This window comes from Lepisosteus oculatus, chromosome 4, assembly GCF_040954835.1.
Source record: "Lepisosteus oculatus isolate fLepOcu1 chromosome 4, fLepOcu1.hap2, whole genome shotgun sequence".
NCBI classification, from domain to species: domain Eukaryota; kingdom Metazoa; phylum Chordata; class Actinopteri; order Semionotiformes; family Lepisosteidae; genus Lepisosteus; species Lepisosteus oculatus.
Genome location: NC_090699.1, coordinates 52,156,261 through 52,171,721, shown reverse-complemented (window position 1 = coordinate 52,171,721; position 15,461 = coordinate 52,156,261). Strand labels below are relative to the sequence as shown.

General features: G+C 36.7%; 1 protein-coding gene across 2 annotated transcripts in view; it reads right to left on the bottom strand.

Moving 5' to 3' along the window:
• The window catches only part of LOC102683721 (contactin-4), a 137,083-nt gene that overhangs the window by 47,908 nt on the left and 73,714 nt on the right, over positions 1-15,461 (bottom strand). For both annotated transcript variants that reach the window (XM_069189364.1, XM_069189365.1), the window contains exons 2-4: positions 9,583-9,717; positions 5,673-5,799; positions 4,871-5,046 (exon numbers count right to left, since the gene is read on the bottom strand). In XM_069189364.1, the coding sequence (XP_069045465.1) occupies positions 4,871-5,046; positions 5,673-5,799; positions 9,583-9,637 (358 nt within the window). In that variant the 5' untranslated portion in view covers positions 9,638-9,717. The remainder of the gene's footprint in view (positions 1-4,870; positions 5,047-5,672; positions 5,800-9,582; positions 9,718-15,461) is intronic.

Here is a 15,461-nt window from a genome sequence, read left to right as displayed (position 1 = left end):
AATGACCCTGTAACTCTTTTACAAACTCCCATCTGTACAACATAAGATGTCTCAATATACTGTATAATTTTAGGGATGTCTAGATATGCAGTACGGTACATCACAGAAAATGTTAAATACTTTACTCAACTGGCATTTATCAGACCTTTGAGTTTAATGAAAATACATTTAAAAAGGTTTGTCATCTAATGCCTCTGAGTAAATAGAAAAAAAATAAAATGTATTTATTCATGAATCACCTCAGAAATATGGACACACTATCCATTTTATAAAATATCAATGCCTTATGATTAATGCAGTATTAACCATCAGTGGTAATACACTGATGTAAACAATGAACCTGTACCTCAAGTGGCACTGCTTTTTTCACCTATTTTATTATTATTTAGCACAGAAAATCTGCTTTAGGGAAGAAGCTAATTAAGAACGTCAGCTTGAGGGATGTTGAAAATAGATGTGTTTACACAGGACTTTTTTCAGTTACAACACAGGAGAGCTTGATGGCTGAGTCATACATTAAATTTTCATAGCTGAAGATACTGGGGAAGGAGATTTCACAGCTCAACCTTTGAAAAACACACTTTCAAAATAGGATTTCAGACTCCAGCTGGAGCAAAATATACTTGGGTGATACAGTTTTAGCTAAGGGTATCAAATTAAAGCTGAGTTGGGGAGAAGCTGTCACACATTTAATGGTAATACAAACTCACAGTGTGTCTCTGGTACAATAGGAGGTACTGAAACATCTTTTTAAATACAATATGTATTATAGTCAAATGGTTGTTTACTGAAAATATGGACTTGCACTGTATATGTGTAACCTATTTACAAGTAGAATACATAAAACTATAATAGTTTTATAGTTTTGATTTAAATGCAGAAGCCTTTTGTCAGTAGAGTCAGGTAGCATGACCTCTTTTCAAGAACGAAATATAGCATTTTTTGTAACTGATACCGCAAAAAAGTAGTTTTTCCAGGGATAATATCTGATGATATAAAACTGACAAAAACAAAAAATTTAAGAGACAAAGGTATAAGATGTTGTAATCCTGGACATATTCATGTTAAGGAATGCTTCTGTAACCCGGACATTGAACTGGTTGGCGGAAGTTTACATGTGCCATCTTTGTTGTTGTTTACATTCCACCCACAGCAAACGCAGAGGCAGTGTGTGACGTCATACACACAGTCACAGCCAGGCTACAAACAAAGCACCCTAGCGCTTATATATATATAGCTATTTCAGGGGACTTTAACCACTTCTCTATTTCCACCACTTTGCCTACTTTCCACCAGTTTGTTAAGTGCCTGACCAGAGAAAACAAAACACTGGACTTATTATATGCCAATGCTAAGGATGCATATAATTCCACAGCCCTTCCCCCCCTTGGCAGATCAGATCACAACCTTGTCTTGCTTTCACCACTATACATGCCTATTGTCCAGCGCCAACCTGCAACAATGAGGACTGTGAGGAGATGGTCTCAGGAGGCTATGGAGGGTCTACATGGTGCTTTGGAGGCTACTGACTGGGATTTGCTGTGCAAACCACATGGGGATGACATAGACAACATGGTGGGCTGTGTCACTGACTACATTAACTTCTATGTAGACAACAACATCCCCACCAAGGACGTACACTGCTTTTCCAATAATAAACCCTGGATCACCAGTGACCTTAAGGCTCTTCTGAATGACAAGAAGAGAGCCTATAGGAGGGGGGGATAAGGAAGGTACAGAGGGAACTAAAGCAGAAGTTAAGAGCCTACAGGAGGAAGGTAGAGGACAAGCTACAAAGGAGTAGGGTGAGGGATGTATGGAGTAGCATGAGAGAGATCATTGGCTTCAAACAGGCTGGGGTTGCAACAGAGGGGAACCTGGAGATGGCCAACGAGTTGAACCAGTTTTTAAACAGGTTTGATTCAGGGCCCTCTGTGGCTCAACATCCATCTCCCCACAGCCACACGCTCCCTAACCCTTCACAGCTGCGACTGCCCAACACCTCCTCCATCCCCCCACAATCATGACCACCTTCAGCTACAACCCCCAACAGCTACTCACCCCCCATCCCTCACAGCTGCCACTCTCCAACACCTCTGCCATTAACACCTGCAGCACTGACAGTGCTATGAACACCATCCCCCAGGCCAGGCTGACCATCACGGCTGACCAGGTGAAGAGGAAGCTGAAGAGGCTGCACCAGGGTAAGGCTACAGGACCAGATAATGTCTTGTCCAGAGTTCTGAGGGCTTGTGCTGATCAGCTGAGTGGAGTGCTCCAGCGACTGTTCAATCTGAGCCTGCACTTGGAGAAAGTCCCTGTGCTCTGGAAGACATCGTGCCTGATGTCTTCCAGACTCGTACCAAAGAAGGTCTGTAGTCCTCAATGACTACAGACCAGTTGCACTGACTTCTCATGTCATGAAGGCACTGGAGAGGCTGGTCTTATCCCACCTGAGACCCCTGGTTAGTTCATCACTGGACACCCTACAGTTTGCCAACCAGCCCAGTGTTGGCTTGGAGGATGCAATCATCTACATGTTGCAAAGGGCCTACTCACACCTGGACAAGGCCGGCAACACTGTAAGGATTATGTTTTTTGACTTCTCCGGTGCCTTCAATACTATCCAGCTCTTACTTCTAAGGAGGAAGCTGGAGGACATGCAAGTCGTTGCCTCCATGATCTCTTGGATCACTGACTGTCTGACAGGTAGACCACAGTCTGTGAGACTTCAGAACTGTGTGTCTGAACAGGTAGTAAGTAACACAGGGGATCCTCAGGGGATGGTTCTTTCTCCGTTCCTCTTCACCCTCTATACTTCGGACTTTAAATACAACTCAAAGTCATAACACCTGCAGAAGTTCTCAGATGACTCTGCAATTGTGGGATGTATCAAGGGTGGGCAGGAGGAAGAGTACAGAGGACTGGTCAGCAGCTATGTGGAGTGGTGTGGGGAGAACCACCTGCGACTGAATGTAACAAAGATGAAGGAACTAGTGGTAGATTTCAGGAGGAAAATGGTCAAAACTATTCCTATCTACATCCATGGGAATGGCGTGGAGATGGTGGACTCGTACAAGTACCTGGGAGTGCACATCGACGATAGACTAGAATGGTCTAAGAACATCGAGGCCATCTACAAGAAGGGTCAGAGCCAACTTTACTTCTTGAGGAGGCTCAGGTCCTTCAATGTATGTAGTAAGATGCCATTATGGACAACGTCTCCCATCCCCTCTAAGACATGCTTGTGGAAATGAAGAGCACCTTCAGCAATAGACTGATCCATCCACGGTGCGACAGGGAGCGCTACAGGAGGTCATTCTTGCCTTCTGCCATAAGACTGTACAACGCATCCACCTTGCGTCTGGGCAGAGGCAATATTGACAGTGACCTGTTTCTTGACTGAACAGTAAACTGATACATCTGTTCTTTTTCTTTCTTTTTCCAGTTTAAAACTGTTTTTGGGCAATATATTCTGCAATACATTTATATATTTATATTTATATTGTCCAATATGATTTTTTGTCTACTGTTCTGTTCTTTGTGTGTTCTGGACTGTGAGTAACTCTTCATAGTGCACTTCTCACTGTACTGATTGTATTGTATTTATTGTATTATTATAATTGTATCATTCGTTACATTGTTGCTGTGTTAAGCTGCTGTTGCACTGCAATTTCCCTTAAGGGATCAATAAAGTATCTATTGAAACCCACCACTATTTCTACTTTAGGGATTCTTTTTTTAAACAAGTAAATTGCAATCAGTATTTTCTATATTAAGAATTAAGAACTAAAACTGGGAAAATACAAAATTGAGCAAATGAATAAGGGGTAAATTAAGTAGTTAATCACCCTTTCAGTGAGGTACACTACCTAGTTTCCATAGTGTCCTTAAGACAAACACTTTTCAATCAGAAATTAATTGAAAATTTGGCAAAGCAGTCTTTTGTTTCCATTGTAACATAGATTATGTGAATTTTTATTTTTTTAATTTTCAAAGCTCTGTGGCGTTATGGGGGGGCATGCCCAGTGTCGAGGCGGAGCCCTGGTAGAAGGGCGACGCCTCGCCTTTGTAGTCCCAGCTGTCCCAGCTTCTAGATGATGAGCCACAGCTGGGCAGGTCCTATAAATGCACACCGGGCACCCTCCAATGGAACGAGCAGGGCCACCCCTGGAAGGGGGAGTTTTATACCAACAGTCCCAGAGAGGATTGCACCCGCATAAGGAATTCTTTGTCTTTTTTTCTTTTTGCCTGTCCCATCACGTATTCTCACTGGAGCAGGCACACCTTTTTCACAGACAAAGTTCTTGTTTTGTTTTTGCCTTACGTACTATGCTCAACCAGACTGGACCCCTCTAAATAGGGTAAGTCTAGTCCGGTTGCCGCTGTGCTAGCGATTCTTTTTTTTTCCCCAGGCTGGACCCTGTTAAAGTGGGTAAGCCCAGCCTTGGAGATCACGAGACACTGAGGCACACAGTTTTGTTTTGCCCTTTTATTTATTTTTCACTTCTTTTTGTATTATTTATGATTCCTGCTAACCTCACACCATTGCTCCCGTCCCCTCACCTGGGGCATTTATTTTTTTACACGGCACCTCCCACACAGCACTGTCAGAGCTTCTTTCAAAAAGTAACTCTGTACAAGTTTATTACAGCTATTTTAAATACCTGAATATTAAATTCAATAGTAATGTTCAGAGTGACAACTTTGCAATGTACCAATTGTGTTGCCAAGGGGCCAGATGAAGTCATAGCCATAGCCATTAAAAAGCTACCACAGCAGAGTAACTCCTCATTTCATTAAGTTCAGAAGCCTAAAGAATTAGAGTTAAAATAATCTGGTTAAATTTAGACTATAATTGTTGACTTACATGCAAATTGCACCTTTGCTTCTCTGCTAACAATGGTTCCAAAGGTGTTAGTTGCTATACACTGGTAGATTCCTCCATGTCTGCTTGCATCTGGGGTGTTTATCAGCAGGTTACCTTCAACCAAGTGATAGCTATAGTCCATGTCTGTTTCAATGTCTTGTCCATTAAACTTCCATCTAGATGAAAGAAAAAGTATTATATTGCAGGGTCATCTTTAATGTTTGACAACAACCTAGGCTTTGTTCTTTCAGTTACAACAATTCTAATACTTTTTTATTTATATAGAAAATAAAATGCAGGATCAGGAATAAAAAACTTATGAAGATGCAAAGGTCTGTAATGTAATTAGATGGCCTTTGTACTGCATTAGTAGTTATAGAGTCGGTTCAATGATAACCAGCTCAGCAAAATTAAATAAGAACTACAGGTATTGTCACTTCATCCATAAAGTTTCCTTTTACATTGATTAAGTGATTAATAAAAATGTAGCAAATATTATACACCATTTTTACAAATTTACAAAACATTGATAAAAAATGCTCATCTCCATTTAAAACACTTGCAAAAAAATTGAAAATAAAACGCTTGTCACAACATGGGAAAAAAAAACATGTTTAAAGCAAGCATGGGCTTAAGTTTACCATAAACCCACATCAAGACAATTTGAACCAAAACCAGCTGTGTTAAAAATTATATATTTTATACATTATATCAATTTTTTATATGAAGAAGATCAACAAAATCAAACAGAAAGAAACATATACTACATAAAATAATACAATTTAGACAGAAGAAGACTTACCTATAAGTTGGTATTGGATTTCCTTTAGCTTTACAATTTATAAATATCTTACTATCCTCTGAATTCAAAGGAAACATTATATCACTTGGTTCTTGTGTGAAGACTGGTCCATGTAATATGTTTCTCTCTAGTGAAGGAAAAATAAAAAAGTTTTAAAGGTAGAAACTAGAAATATAAAGAAAAAACATTTCCAAATTCAAATAAATGTGTTAAAGAGTTTCAGAAGTTTGAAAAGGTTATGTTAGAAAGCATAATGCGTTTAAAATTTTAATTTTGTTTCCTGAAACTAAGGCATATGGCATAGCACAATACAGAAATGCTAAATGTACTATTCAAACATTTTCTTCTAATTAGATACAAAGGTTTAGAAAGTGACACGATGCACATAAATTAACAACAGGAAGTGCAGTACATATTCATTGGCGAAAAGTATAAAACAATATTTATAATCTAATAAAAAAAGAAAAAGATAATTTAAAAATTATTTAAAATATTTTTGTAATATTCACAAATTTCTAAATTACAATAGCAAACTATATTAATGTTCTATACACAGACCCAACAAAAACTTTGATCCCCTGTAAAAAAGTTAAATTATATGCCATACAGTCCTCTAAAAGTAAGTAAATAATTAAAATAAATTGTCATTGTTTCAGTAAGATTCTATACCCATTTCTTCTTTTCACTCAGAAAAGACAAATCAATGTCTGCTGTAATCTGAACATGTCTCTCCCTGTGTGAAACTGTGCACACATGTAGAATTTTTCTTTTTAATATATATCCTTTTAATTAAAAGTCCCTTCATGTTAGCCTTTTTACTTTTAATACATTTTTTACAGGTTTGTAACCTTGACTAGGACAAAGTGTACTGTTCAATAGTGCAGAAGCATGCTAACGAGGGAATCAAATTGTGCTTTGCCTAAAGCAGTGATCTACCTCACAGGACTCTCGTGGGATATACCCTTAATTTCTTCTTCTTTCTAACTCTGTGTATGTCCTTTAAATATAATAAATTAATTATTCCTCTAAAGTGTACCAGTGGGAATTTTTTCTAAAAGCATGCTGTTCTGAGCTCAGCATACAGTCACATTGTTGAAGAAATCAACTAAACAAGAAAATGCATGTCCCCGAATTTGCTGTGAATTACTGTATGTTTCTTTCATCATGTACTCTTGTAACCTCTTACAAGAATATTTCTCTTGCATGAGAACTCCTTACGTATTGCAGATTCAAGCAAAAAAAAAAAATGCAATCTGTGATGTGCAAGTGATAGCCTTTGTTTGAAGCAAACTGTAAGCAACTAGACTATACCCGCCAAATCCAATCAATAATGCAAGTCTGTCCTGGATTTAAGAGACAGTACATAATTTCTGCATCTGGAGAACACATTTTTTCTAAAAATAGCTTTTCATTAAAACTGTTCTTTTAGCCTTAACCTTATTTAATTGTTTGGATTTGTGAAACCTTAAGTACTAAAAACTTTTAGATTTTATATTAAAAAATAAGATACTGTAATGAAATCAGCCATATTTCCAGGACATTATTTTAATTGCTGAACACATTCTATGAAGTCAAGTTTCTCTAATGTAAATGATCCCCAAAATGTAATTCTTTTAAATGAAATTAGACAGAGAGACACTCAAAATAGAAACAGAACATGGTACATAAGTAATTATTTTGCAATTAAAGTTTGCAAACTACTAAAGACACACAACAAAATCATTTTATAGATGTCTTTACATTGAAGGTCAGAGATAATTTAGGAGACATTTGCCAAACACAAATTGGTCAGGGCAATTGGTCTTCATTAAATCCAAGTTAAGGATTTACCTAAGAAACACACTTGAAATAATTCTGCCATGTAACTGAGAGAACTTATTTAGGGTTTACGCCATATTGAGAACAATAAATTCAACAGATTTATACGTAAAAAACAGAATGTCATTTTCTAGAATTAATTAACCTCAGTGTATGCAACAGAAGCACTTAATTAGATGCAATAAACCGTAAAAGACATTTAACAGAGAAATCTGGTTTGATAGGGTGAACATGCTATCGGTGAAGTAGAATTAGGAAGAGCTATCACAAGAAGAGTTTAAGATACCCTGGAAATTTATACAATCAGATTGCAACAATTGATACAAAAAGACACTTGTTTTTTTTACGGAACATACTGTATGGAAAAATGTCAGTTTATGTCAGTATGAAGCATACTATGCATTGAAATAAGTCTGCATTATGTAGCTATATATTTTTCATTATAATTTGTGTATATGAAAATGCATCGTCAGTAATAAATTCATCATATAGGAGTGGAATACAAGTTTTAATTTTAAGAGTGCATGGTGGTACAAAAATCAATAAATTAATCTATACATTGTTATAAGCCATTGCTGCAGATCCCTGGAGAAGCTGCATTTATTGGACTAACAGAAAGCTAGCTCCAGTCAAAGGCGACTGTAAAGGTTTCTGTTTTAAGCATCATAAGTAACAAAGAGGTGATATCGCCTCATTGAACAAAGGAACACTTGGGAAATTAAAATTCACTAGATGCATAAAACTCTTCAAAGGTTTATTTCAAAATGTTATAGGTCTTTGGAAACCAAAGCAATGCACAAGTGAAAAATAAAGCATGATAAATGCTAAGAGGTAAAAGCCAGGAAGAGTGAACAAAGTCCTCAGCCTGTTACAAACACACTTGGGGTAACACTAATAGCTCTTTAACAATAGAACACTACATCTAAACACACTGTTTTGTAACTACATGTGAAGCTTAATAATGCTTTCTCACACGAAACTACCCAGTTTAAAGGAAATTTTCTTCTACCTCTGTTCATTGTGTCCCTTTACAAGCTACTACTTCATGAAAATTTTCGTGGAAACTTACATCTCTGACTGGGTGGAAATTAGTGACAGTTGTACTGTAGGTGGGTGTTCTAGGAACTCTATATAATACCACCTCCAGCCAAAAAAAATACACTTGTGGAAAAACACTGGTGGAAACATAAAGAGGAAAGAAATTAGACTTGCTCAGTGTTTAATCCCACTGGGGATTTCATTGCAAAGAGCAACGTATTGAAAAATCACTGTTTCATAATAACAGTAATATAATGCTTCATGCCCCATTATAGTTGAAAGCGTGAAATTATTTTAATCCAAATTAAGCCATCAGATCTTTGATAACTCTGGTTTAAATGACAACGACGCATGAGAATATGGTGGGACTTTATAAATCAAAGGGTGTATGAAGCATATGATTGATTAATAATTTGAGAAAAAATAGCTCCATTGGTTCAACATTGAGAACAGGTTATATAACAAAAACAGTTTTACTTCTTTTCTCCTTTTTACAAGCCCATAATCAAAACTAGAAATGAAGGAAAGATTTTCAGAATTCTTGCTATTTACAAGATATGTGCTTTTCTAATAAGTGAGTTCTATTACATTTTGATATAAAGCCCCATATAAATTGTTTTCTAAAATGACCCTTTCAAATAATTGATAATAAAATACACCTATTCTGCACAAAGTTCTCCGTAGCTGTGATCCAGATATAACTTTAACGTAATATAGTCAGTGATGCAAACAAACCACATTACTAGCAATAGGACTTGCAGTTGGTTTTAAGACATTACAATCAGTAATATATCAGCTCAAAAACTTTAAGTAACACTTAAGACTTTTAGGTTTTTTTTTACCATCTCTGTCTTTAGTGTGCAAGGTTGCTGATCAAAACATAAGTGATACTGTCAGTCTTGGCAAAAGGCAAAACAACTTCCAACTATCAGAAACATGTGGATTGCTTTGAAGCAGTCAGTCAAAAAGTTTTCAAATATTCAAAATATTTCTCTAAAGAAAAAAACTATGCAGATTGTGTCTTGAATCAAAGACGGTTTATGGGACATTTTACCTGCAAGGCACTCCTTGAATGACAGAAGTATTAGCAGTTTCCATGGCAACAACATCTTCAGTTTCCAAGGTCAAAGATTTTTCCCATCCAATCACCAAAGAACAGAATATTTCCTCTGCAAATGCTGTCTTTTATCTGTGGAAACAGAAAGTTGAATGGGCAGTAAAGCCACAGTGGTTTGCAATACGCTCACAGTCTGTGCAAAAAAACAGAACTGAAACTGTAGGAAAATCAGTTGGTGATTAATAAATAATTCATTCATCCAAATAAATTCAAGGCAAGATACCCTGCCTAAGGAAAAAACAGCTAAAGATCCTCTGGCGTTGATATTTACACATTTTGCAGCTACCATATCTCCCAAGAGCGGGAAGAAAAAGAGATTTAAAGGATTACAGCAGCAAAAGACTAGTACAAATCATTGCCAAAGGCAATGTTTGGATTCCACTAAAATTATTGGTTCAACATATTTATATTGTATTACTTGGTATAATAAATTTACAAAACTGCACAAGTACCCCCCATTTCACTTAAAAGGATTAAGATGAAATATATGAAGTGGTACTCTTAAAAGCACACTATATGACTCTCAGCTGAATAGGTATTAAATGAACCTGACCTCCTCTGCAAATGCTGGTGAGCACAATTTATCAACCACGGGAAGCCATGTATTAAACTTTAAAGTTGATCAGTAAGGCAGCAGTACTATAAAGTGTGAGCTAACTTCCAAGGATTATGAACAATACAAATGTGACCAGGATCATTCAAAGTCAGTGATCTTAATATCCAATTCTTTGGACATGATGCATTTACTATATCATGGATTTAACTATTTATTTTTATTATAGAATTGTTCTTTCCTAAACATCAATAGATTTAACATTGTGAACAGATTCTCAAAGCTTATTTAAAGCCTATCATTTGTTTTGTTTTTTTCAATATAACATTAATTTCATGGCATATATGACAGATAATTTTGCCTATTTCAGATTTGAAGTATTTTTCTTAATTTCTATCAACTGTTCTCAATTGTTACATTTTTGTTTTTTTCTATCTAACTATCCTTTTGACAAACTCATTTCAAAATAAAGGATATCTTATGATAAACTAAATTTGGAGAAAATTCTTATTGGTGCCAAAATGGCATGGACAAAGAAATTAAATTTGACAGAATTGATTATGTACATCAATTATCTATTTCGTAGGACTTAGAATTCTGACCTTCTACCCTTAATTTCCAAAATCAGGATTATTGATTCGGTTTTCATTTTAACTCTGTTGTTCTCCCTACAGGGTTGGTATGAGTCTCAATCAACTAAAAATGAGCAAGTCAATAACAGGAAATTTTGTTGGCATCGTCCCATATGAGAGTTGCAGAAAATGATATATTTCTGTCATACCAGAGAGAAATTATGCTGCAATAGTATCTAAGAAACAAAAGACTAGGATGTTACTCTTCATATACCATTCAAACATCTCAGAAAATATTAATGCTGTGTATTAGATGGGCAATAAAACACGAAATCATTTTTATCAACTTGATAAGCAGCTCCAAAATGAAAACACACTTCTCTTTGATTTAACAGTGTGTGTCACTACACTACCCTATAAAAACAATTAGAGAACAGCCCTAATAGTAATAGGCACTTCTGGTGGTAAGTCCAAGTGTAATTGATTCCTCTACATGTCTAAAGATGGCTGTGAAGATATGGGGCCACTCAGCTCTCAGCAGGTGATGCAGTTGTGCATGCGATGTGTGTAGCAGTGAACTGCACCTGATGCAGTGCAATAGAACATTTCACATGTGATCAAGGGGATCAAGATCTGGGACAGCCATTGAAGAATGCTAATATTCTGAAAACCACTCCTTCATCACCCTGGCTCCTTGAACTGGTGGGAATTCTTTAGTTTCTCGGGTTCTCATGTGTACTTTGTTTTGTTTTTTTCATCAGTGTTAAATAGCATGTCTTGACTGATCACATCTTATACTTTATACTTCCAGTGTTAAGTCTTTCAGTTTACAATGCCACAGTAGGCAGATGGTGTGGTATTTCTGTCACTTGTAGTTTGTGTATTGCCACAACTTTGAATACCCATTTCCTGCATTTGTTGGCATGTACTGTACCAATGTGATGTCAAACTCGGGTATCTTCCTTCCACTCTTGAAGTCTAAAGAGAGATTTCTTCTAAATAAATATGAAATCATCCATACTTTTTAGGTGAAGTAGCATATTTCAGCCAGAATTACATGGTTAGTGTTTTTTATTCACTATCTAGTGCTTGTAAACCCTTGATATTGTCTGAACTAACACATAGACCAGTTCAGACGAGGTCTGCTGGTCCTTATAGCGATGTGCCGGGGGCACCAACAAAGCCTTGCTTGCACAGCACACTGAAACAAACTCAAAAAAAGAAACCAGGCAAATCCCAGGTCTGCTACTAATGTAAAGTCCTGAAGACAGACATTTCTGTGCATTCCAATTCCTTTGGACAATATGTCTTAAGGAACTTCTAATTCTCTAAAACAATTTATGACATGGTTGCAAACTCTGTTTCAGTAAATACTTGAGTACAGTTTCATTGAATAATTTCAACTGCTAGACATCAAATAAGCTAGATGGACCAAAAGACCTGTTCTTATTAATGACATTTCTAACATTTTAATGATATAACCATATTTTGTCATTTTCAATTGTGTATCAGCATGGCTCAATTTCAAAACCCTCTTATCATCACAAGATGACTGAAAACACATAAGAATGAAAGGTGCACTCTCATTTGCATTTTTCCACATAGTAAGTCTGTAGGAGTACAGCAGCATTAGAATATGGAATGACGCAGCTTTCATTCACTATAACCAAAAGTTCATAGGTTCCCCACAAGTGCGAGAAGTCACTGATTTGCTGCAAGTCAAAGAAATCCTGTCCAAAAGAAGCCCAGTCTACCCATCGAGAGATTAATCACCTTTATATATTGTGAATAAGGAAACTCGCACTCAGCAAAAATATAACTCAGAAACAAGAGATGACTGGGCTAAATTGTTCAGCCTGTATTTCAAATGAGCATGTTTACAGCTTGAGATATGCAAGAATTAATTGGTATGTGTTATAAAGCTAAAGTGTAGGTCTACTTTCATTTCCACTTTTATGGTCCAGTAAATAAACTTAGGAAAAAGCAGCTATAAACTGTTCTCGGGTGCTTACAATATGCAACACAGAGTTTTTACAAATTGAAATAAAAACAATCACAATCTACCAATTTCAGGAAGGAATAAAATAACATCTTTAAAAGACATGTTAAGTAGTTGTCTAACAAGCTCCAAATGCTAGTAGCCATTAATATTGCTGCTCAGGGGAAATGATTTATGCTAATTTATGTTCACTCAAGTCAGCTGTCCCTTTTCACTTTCAAGCATACTGTATCAACTTTCCTCTAGCAGCAGCAAAGCTAATGGTACCCCTGTCCTAATGAACGTGAACTTAAAACACAAGAAATTCTGTTTGCATTTGTGCATGTAATATCACTGCAGCTGCTTGTGTCACAGGAAGAGCCTATAATCCTGTGAGCAGTGGGCACACGAAATTGTCTTCTCACATAATCACAACTCTGTTTTAATGATGGTCTTCTGCCATCCTTTGGGAGGATGTGTATCTTGGTTACACTCCAGAAATTTTAAGTACTTACTCATGATCCCCGTGATTAATTTATATACCCAAGAAAAATACAATGGTAATAATTCTTATGCCCAGCAGACACTGGTCGCAGGTGTTCAAAATACCAAGTGGGATGAATCTTGGCTAATGATGCCTGCAAGGGAAACCATCAGTCAGATTTCTAAGCTGTTTTCATGTTTTGGCACAGTTAATGTGCTGCAATTTGATTTGGTTAGAAACACAACCTAACTCAATTAAAGGAATAAAAATGACCGTCGGCATCACATTGTTTTACAACAAGTTTATTTGAATTTAAGGTAACAGGAACCAGACCTGTCCTGAAATTAAAAAAATGTTCAAAATAAAATGGACAAAAGAAACTGCCTGGTCATCATCAGAGAAACACTGACACTGAGCCAAGCACTCCTAAAGCACAAAAATGAAAACTAACATTCTACAAAATTTGTCACTGAGTAATTGACAGCAAACAAGGCTACAGAGACATACATTAACACAGTGTGATTCAATTAAGACTGGGAATTATATGATTTTTATAGTTTGTGAATATATTCATGTTCATTTCACACCTCTCTGCACCCATTCTGACTTCACACCTCTTGATTGGCCTCTCTTTCTGTCCCCTGCTCCCGCCTCTCACTCCTCCTCCCTCCCAACCTTTGTTCTCCCGCTACTTTACCTTTGCCTACTGCCCTGTCTCTCTCACACCTGAAGAAGGCTCAACGGCCGAAACGTTGTGTTCTCTTTCTTCTTTTTTTCAGCATGGAATAAACCTATTACTTGTTCCTTTGCAGCCTACGCATGCTGACGCAGCTACCCACCTGAACTACATATTCATGTGTAGTACACAGTACATACTGTATAGACGAGCATAACATAAAACTTTACTTGTATGGTTTTTGGGGACAAAGTAATTTGATTTTGGTTATTGTTCAAATGTTTCTGGATCATTTTGATGAATTGATCATTATTGACTGTCTGTGATAAGTCACTCAATTGTATTTGCATAAGCACTACATCCCCTCATTAGTGAAGGAGTTGATTGGGCAGAGATGATGTAACCTTTTGAATGTATAGTAAAAGTCAAGATTAAAAATAGAAATGGAACAAGACACCACCTTATTAAAATAACAAGGCCTTTATGCCATAGATATGTTGGAGCCTAGACTAAGGCAGGGCAGTATTGCCTGCTCTCAGTGTAGTGTACTGTATGTCAAGTGAATTTCCAGTCTTGCAAGATGGCTAGACACATCATTCCTTTAATGATACACCACCTTTTGGAAAACTGACACCTTTACCAAAATGAATGGGGAGATCCAAATGTGAACGTTGAAACAAGTGTATCTAGTTGAATACCACAGTGTTTGACAAAAACCTGGCTAAATGAACACTGAACAACTTCTAGGGTTTCACATGCTGAACTACCAGTGGGCTCATCCTGATGTGATAACGTTGTGTTGAGACATCACAACATCCTCATTTTGCCTGCGTAAGACTGAATGTGTTAGTTACTGCAAGATGGCTAGACACATTCCTTTAATTATACACCACCTTTTGGAAAACTGACAGTTACTGTATGCCTTGGTTGGCTTGCTCATAATACCCACATCCCTTTGAACATTTGTTGGATGTGCTGTGACAATATGTAGAACTTAGGCTCCGAGAGCAGTGAGCAGGTACATAGATGTATAGGCTCAATGAAAGCAATGGAGCAGAATCTAACAAGACATCATTTGCAGCCTGCTGCAAAGCAATAATCACTAATGTACAGCTGCTATTGCCTCTAATGGCAGCCTCACACATACAAGTACCCTAACTTTACTAACACAGTAGATCCCCTGTTGACAAATGTTTATCAGCATAATACATTTTCCGACGTCACAATAAACAATAAAATGCAAGTGTACTGTATCTACTGCAAAAATAATATTTTATTTTATATTTTCCAATAATATCTGTATATAACCTGAAGAGATTTGTTTCTTTATGTTAACTTTCTGAATTTGTTGCAGTTATAAGTGACAGGTATCATTTGATGATGTTTGAGAAGAGACTCGCATTAGTGTGTGGACTGCAAAGGAACAAGGAAGAGAAAGGCTACTCTCTTTCGGCATGAAATCAACCTCTTAAAGATTCCTTTGATATTTTTACGTACTTATTTTTGTTTTATTATCAAGCAATTTCTATTTCTGATCATGAGATCAATATGAA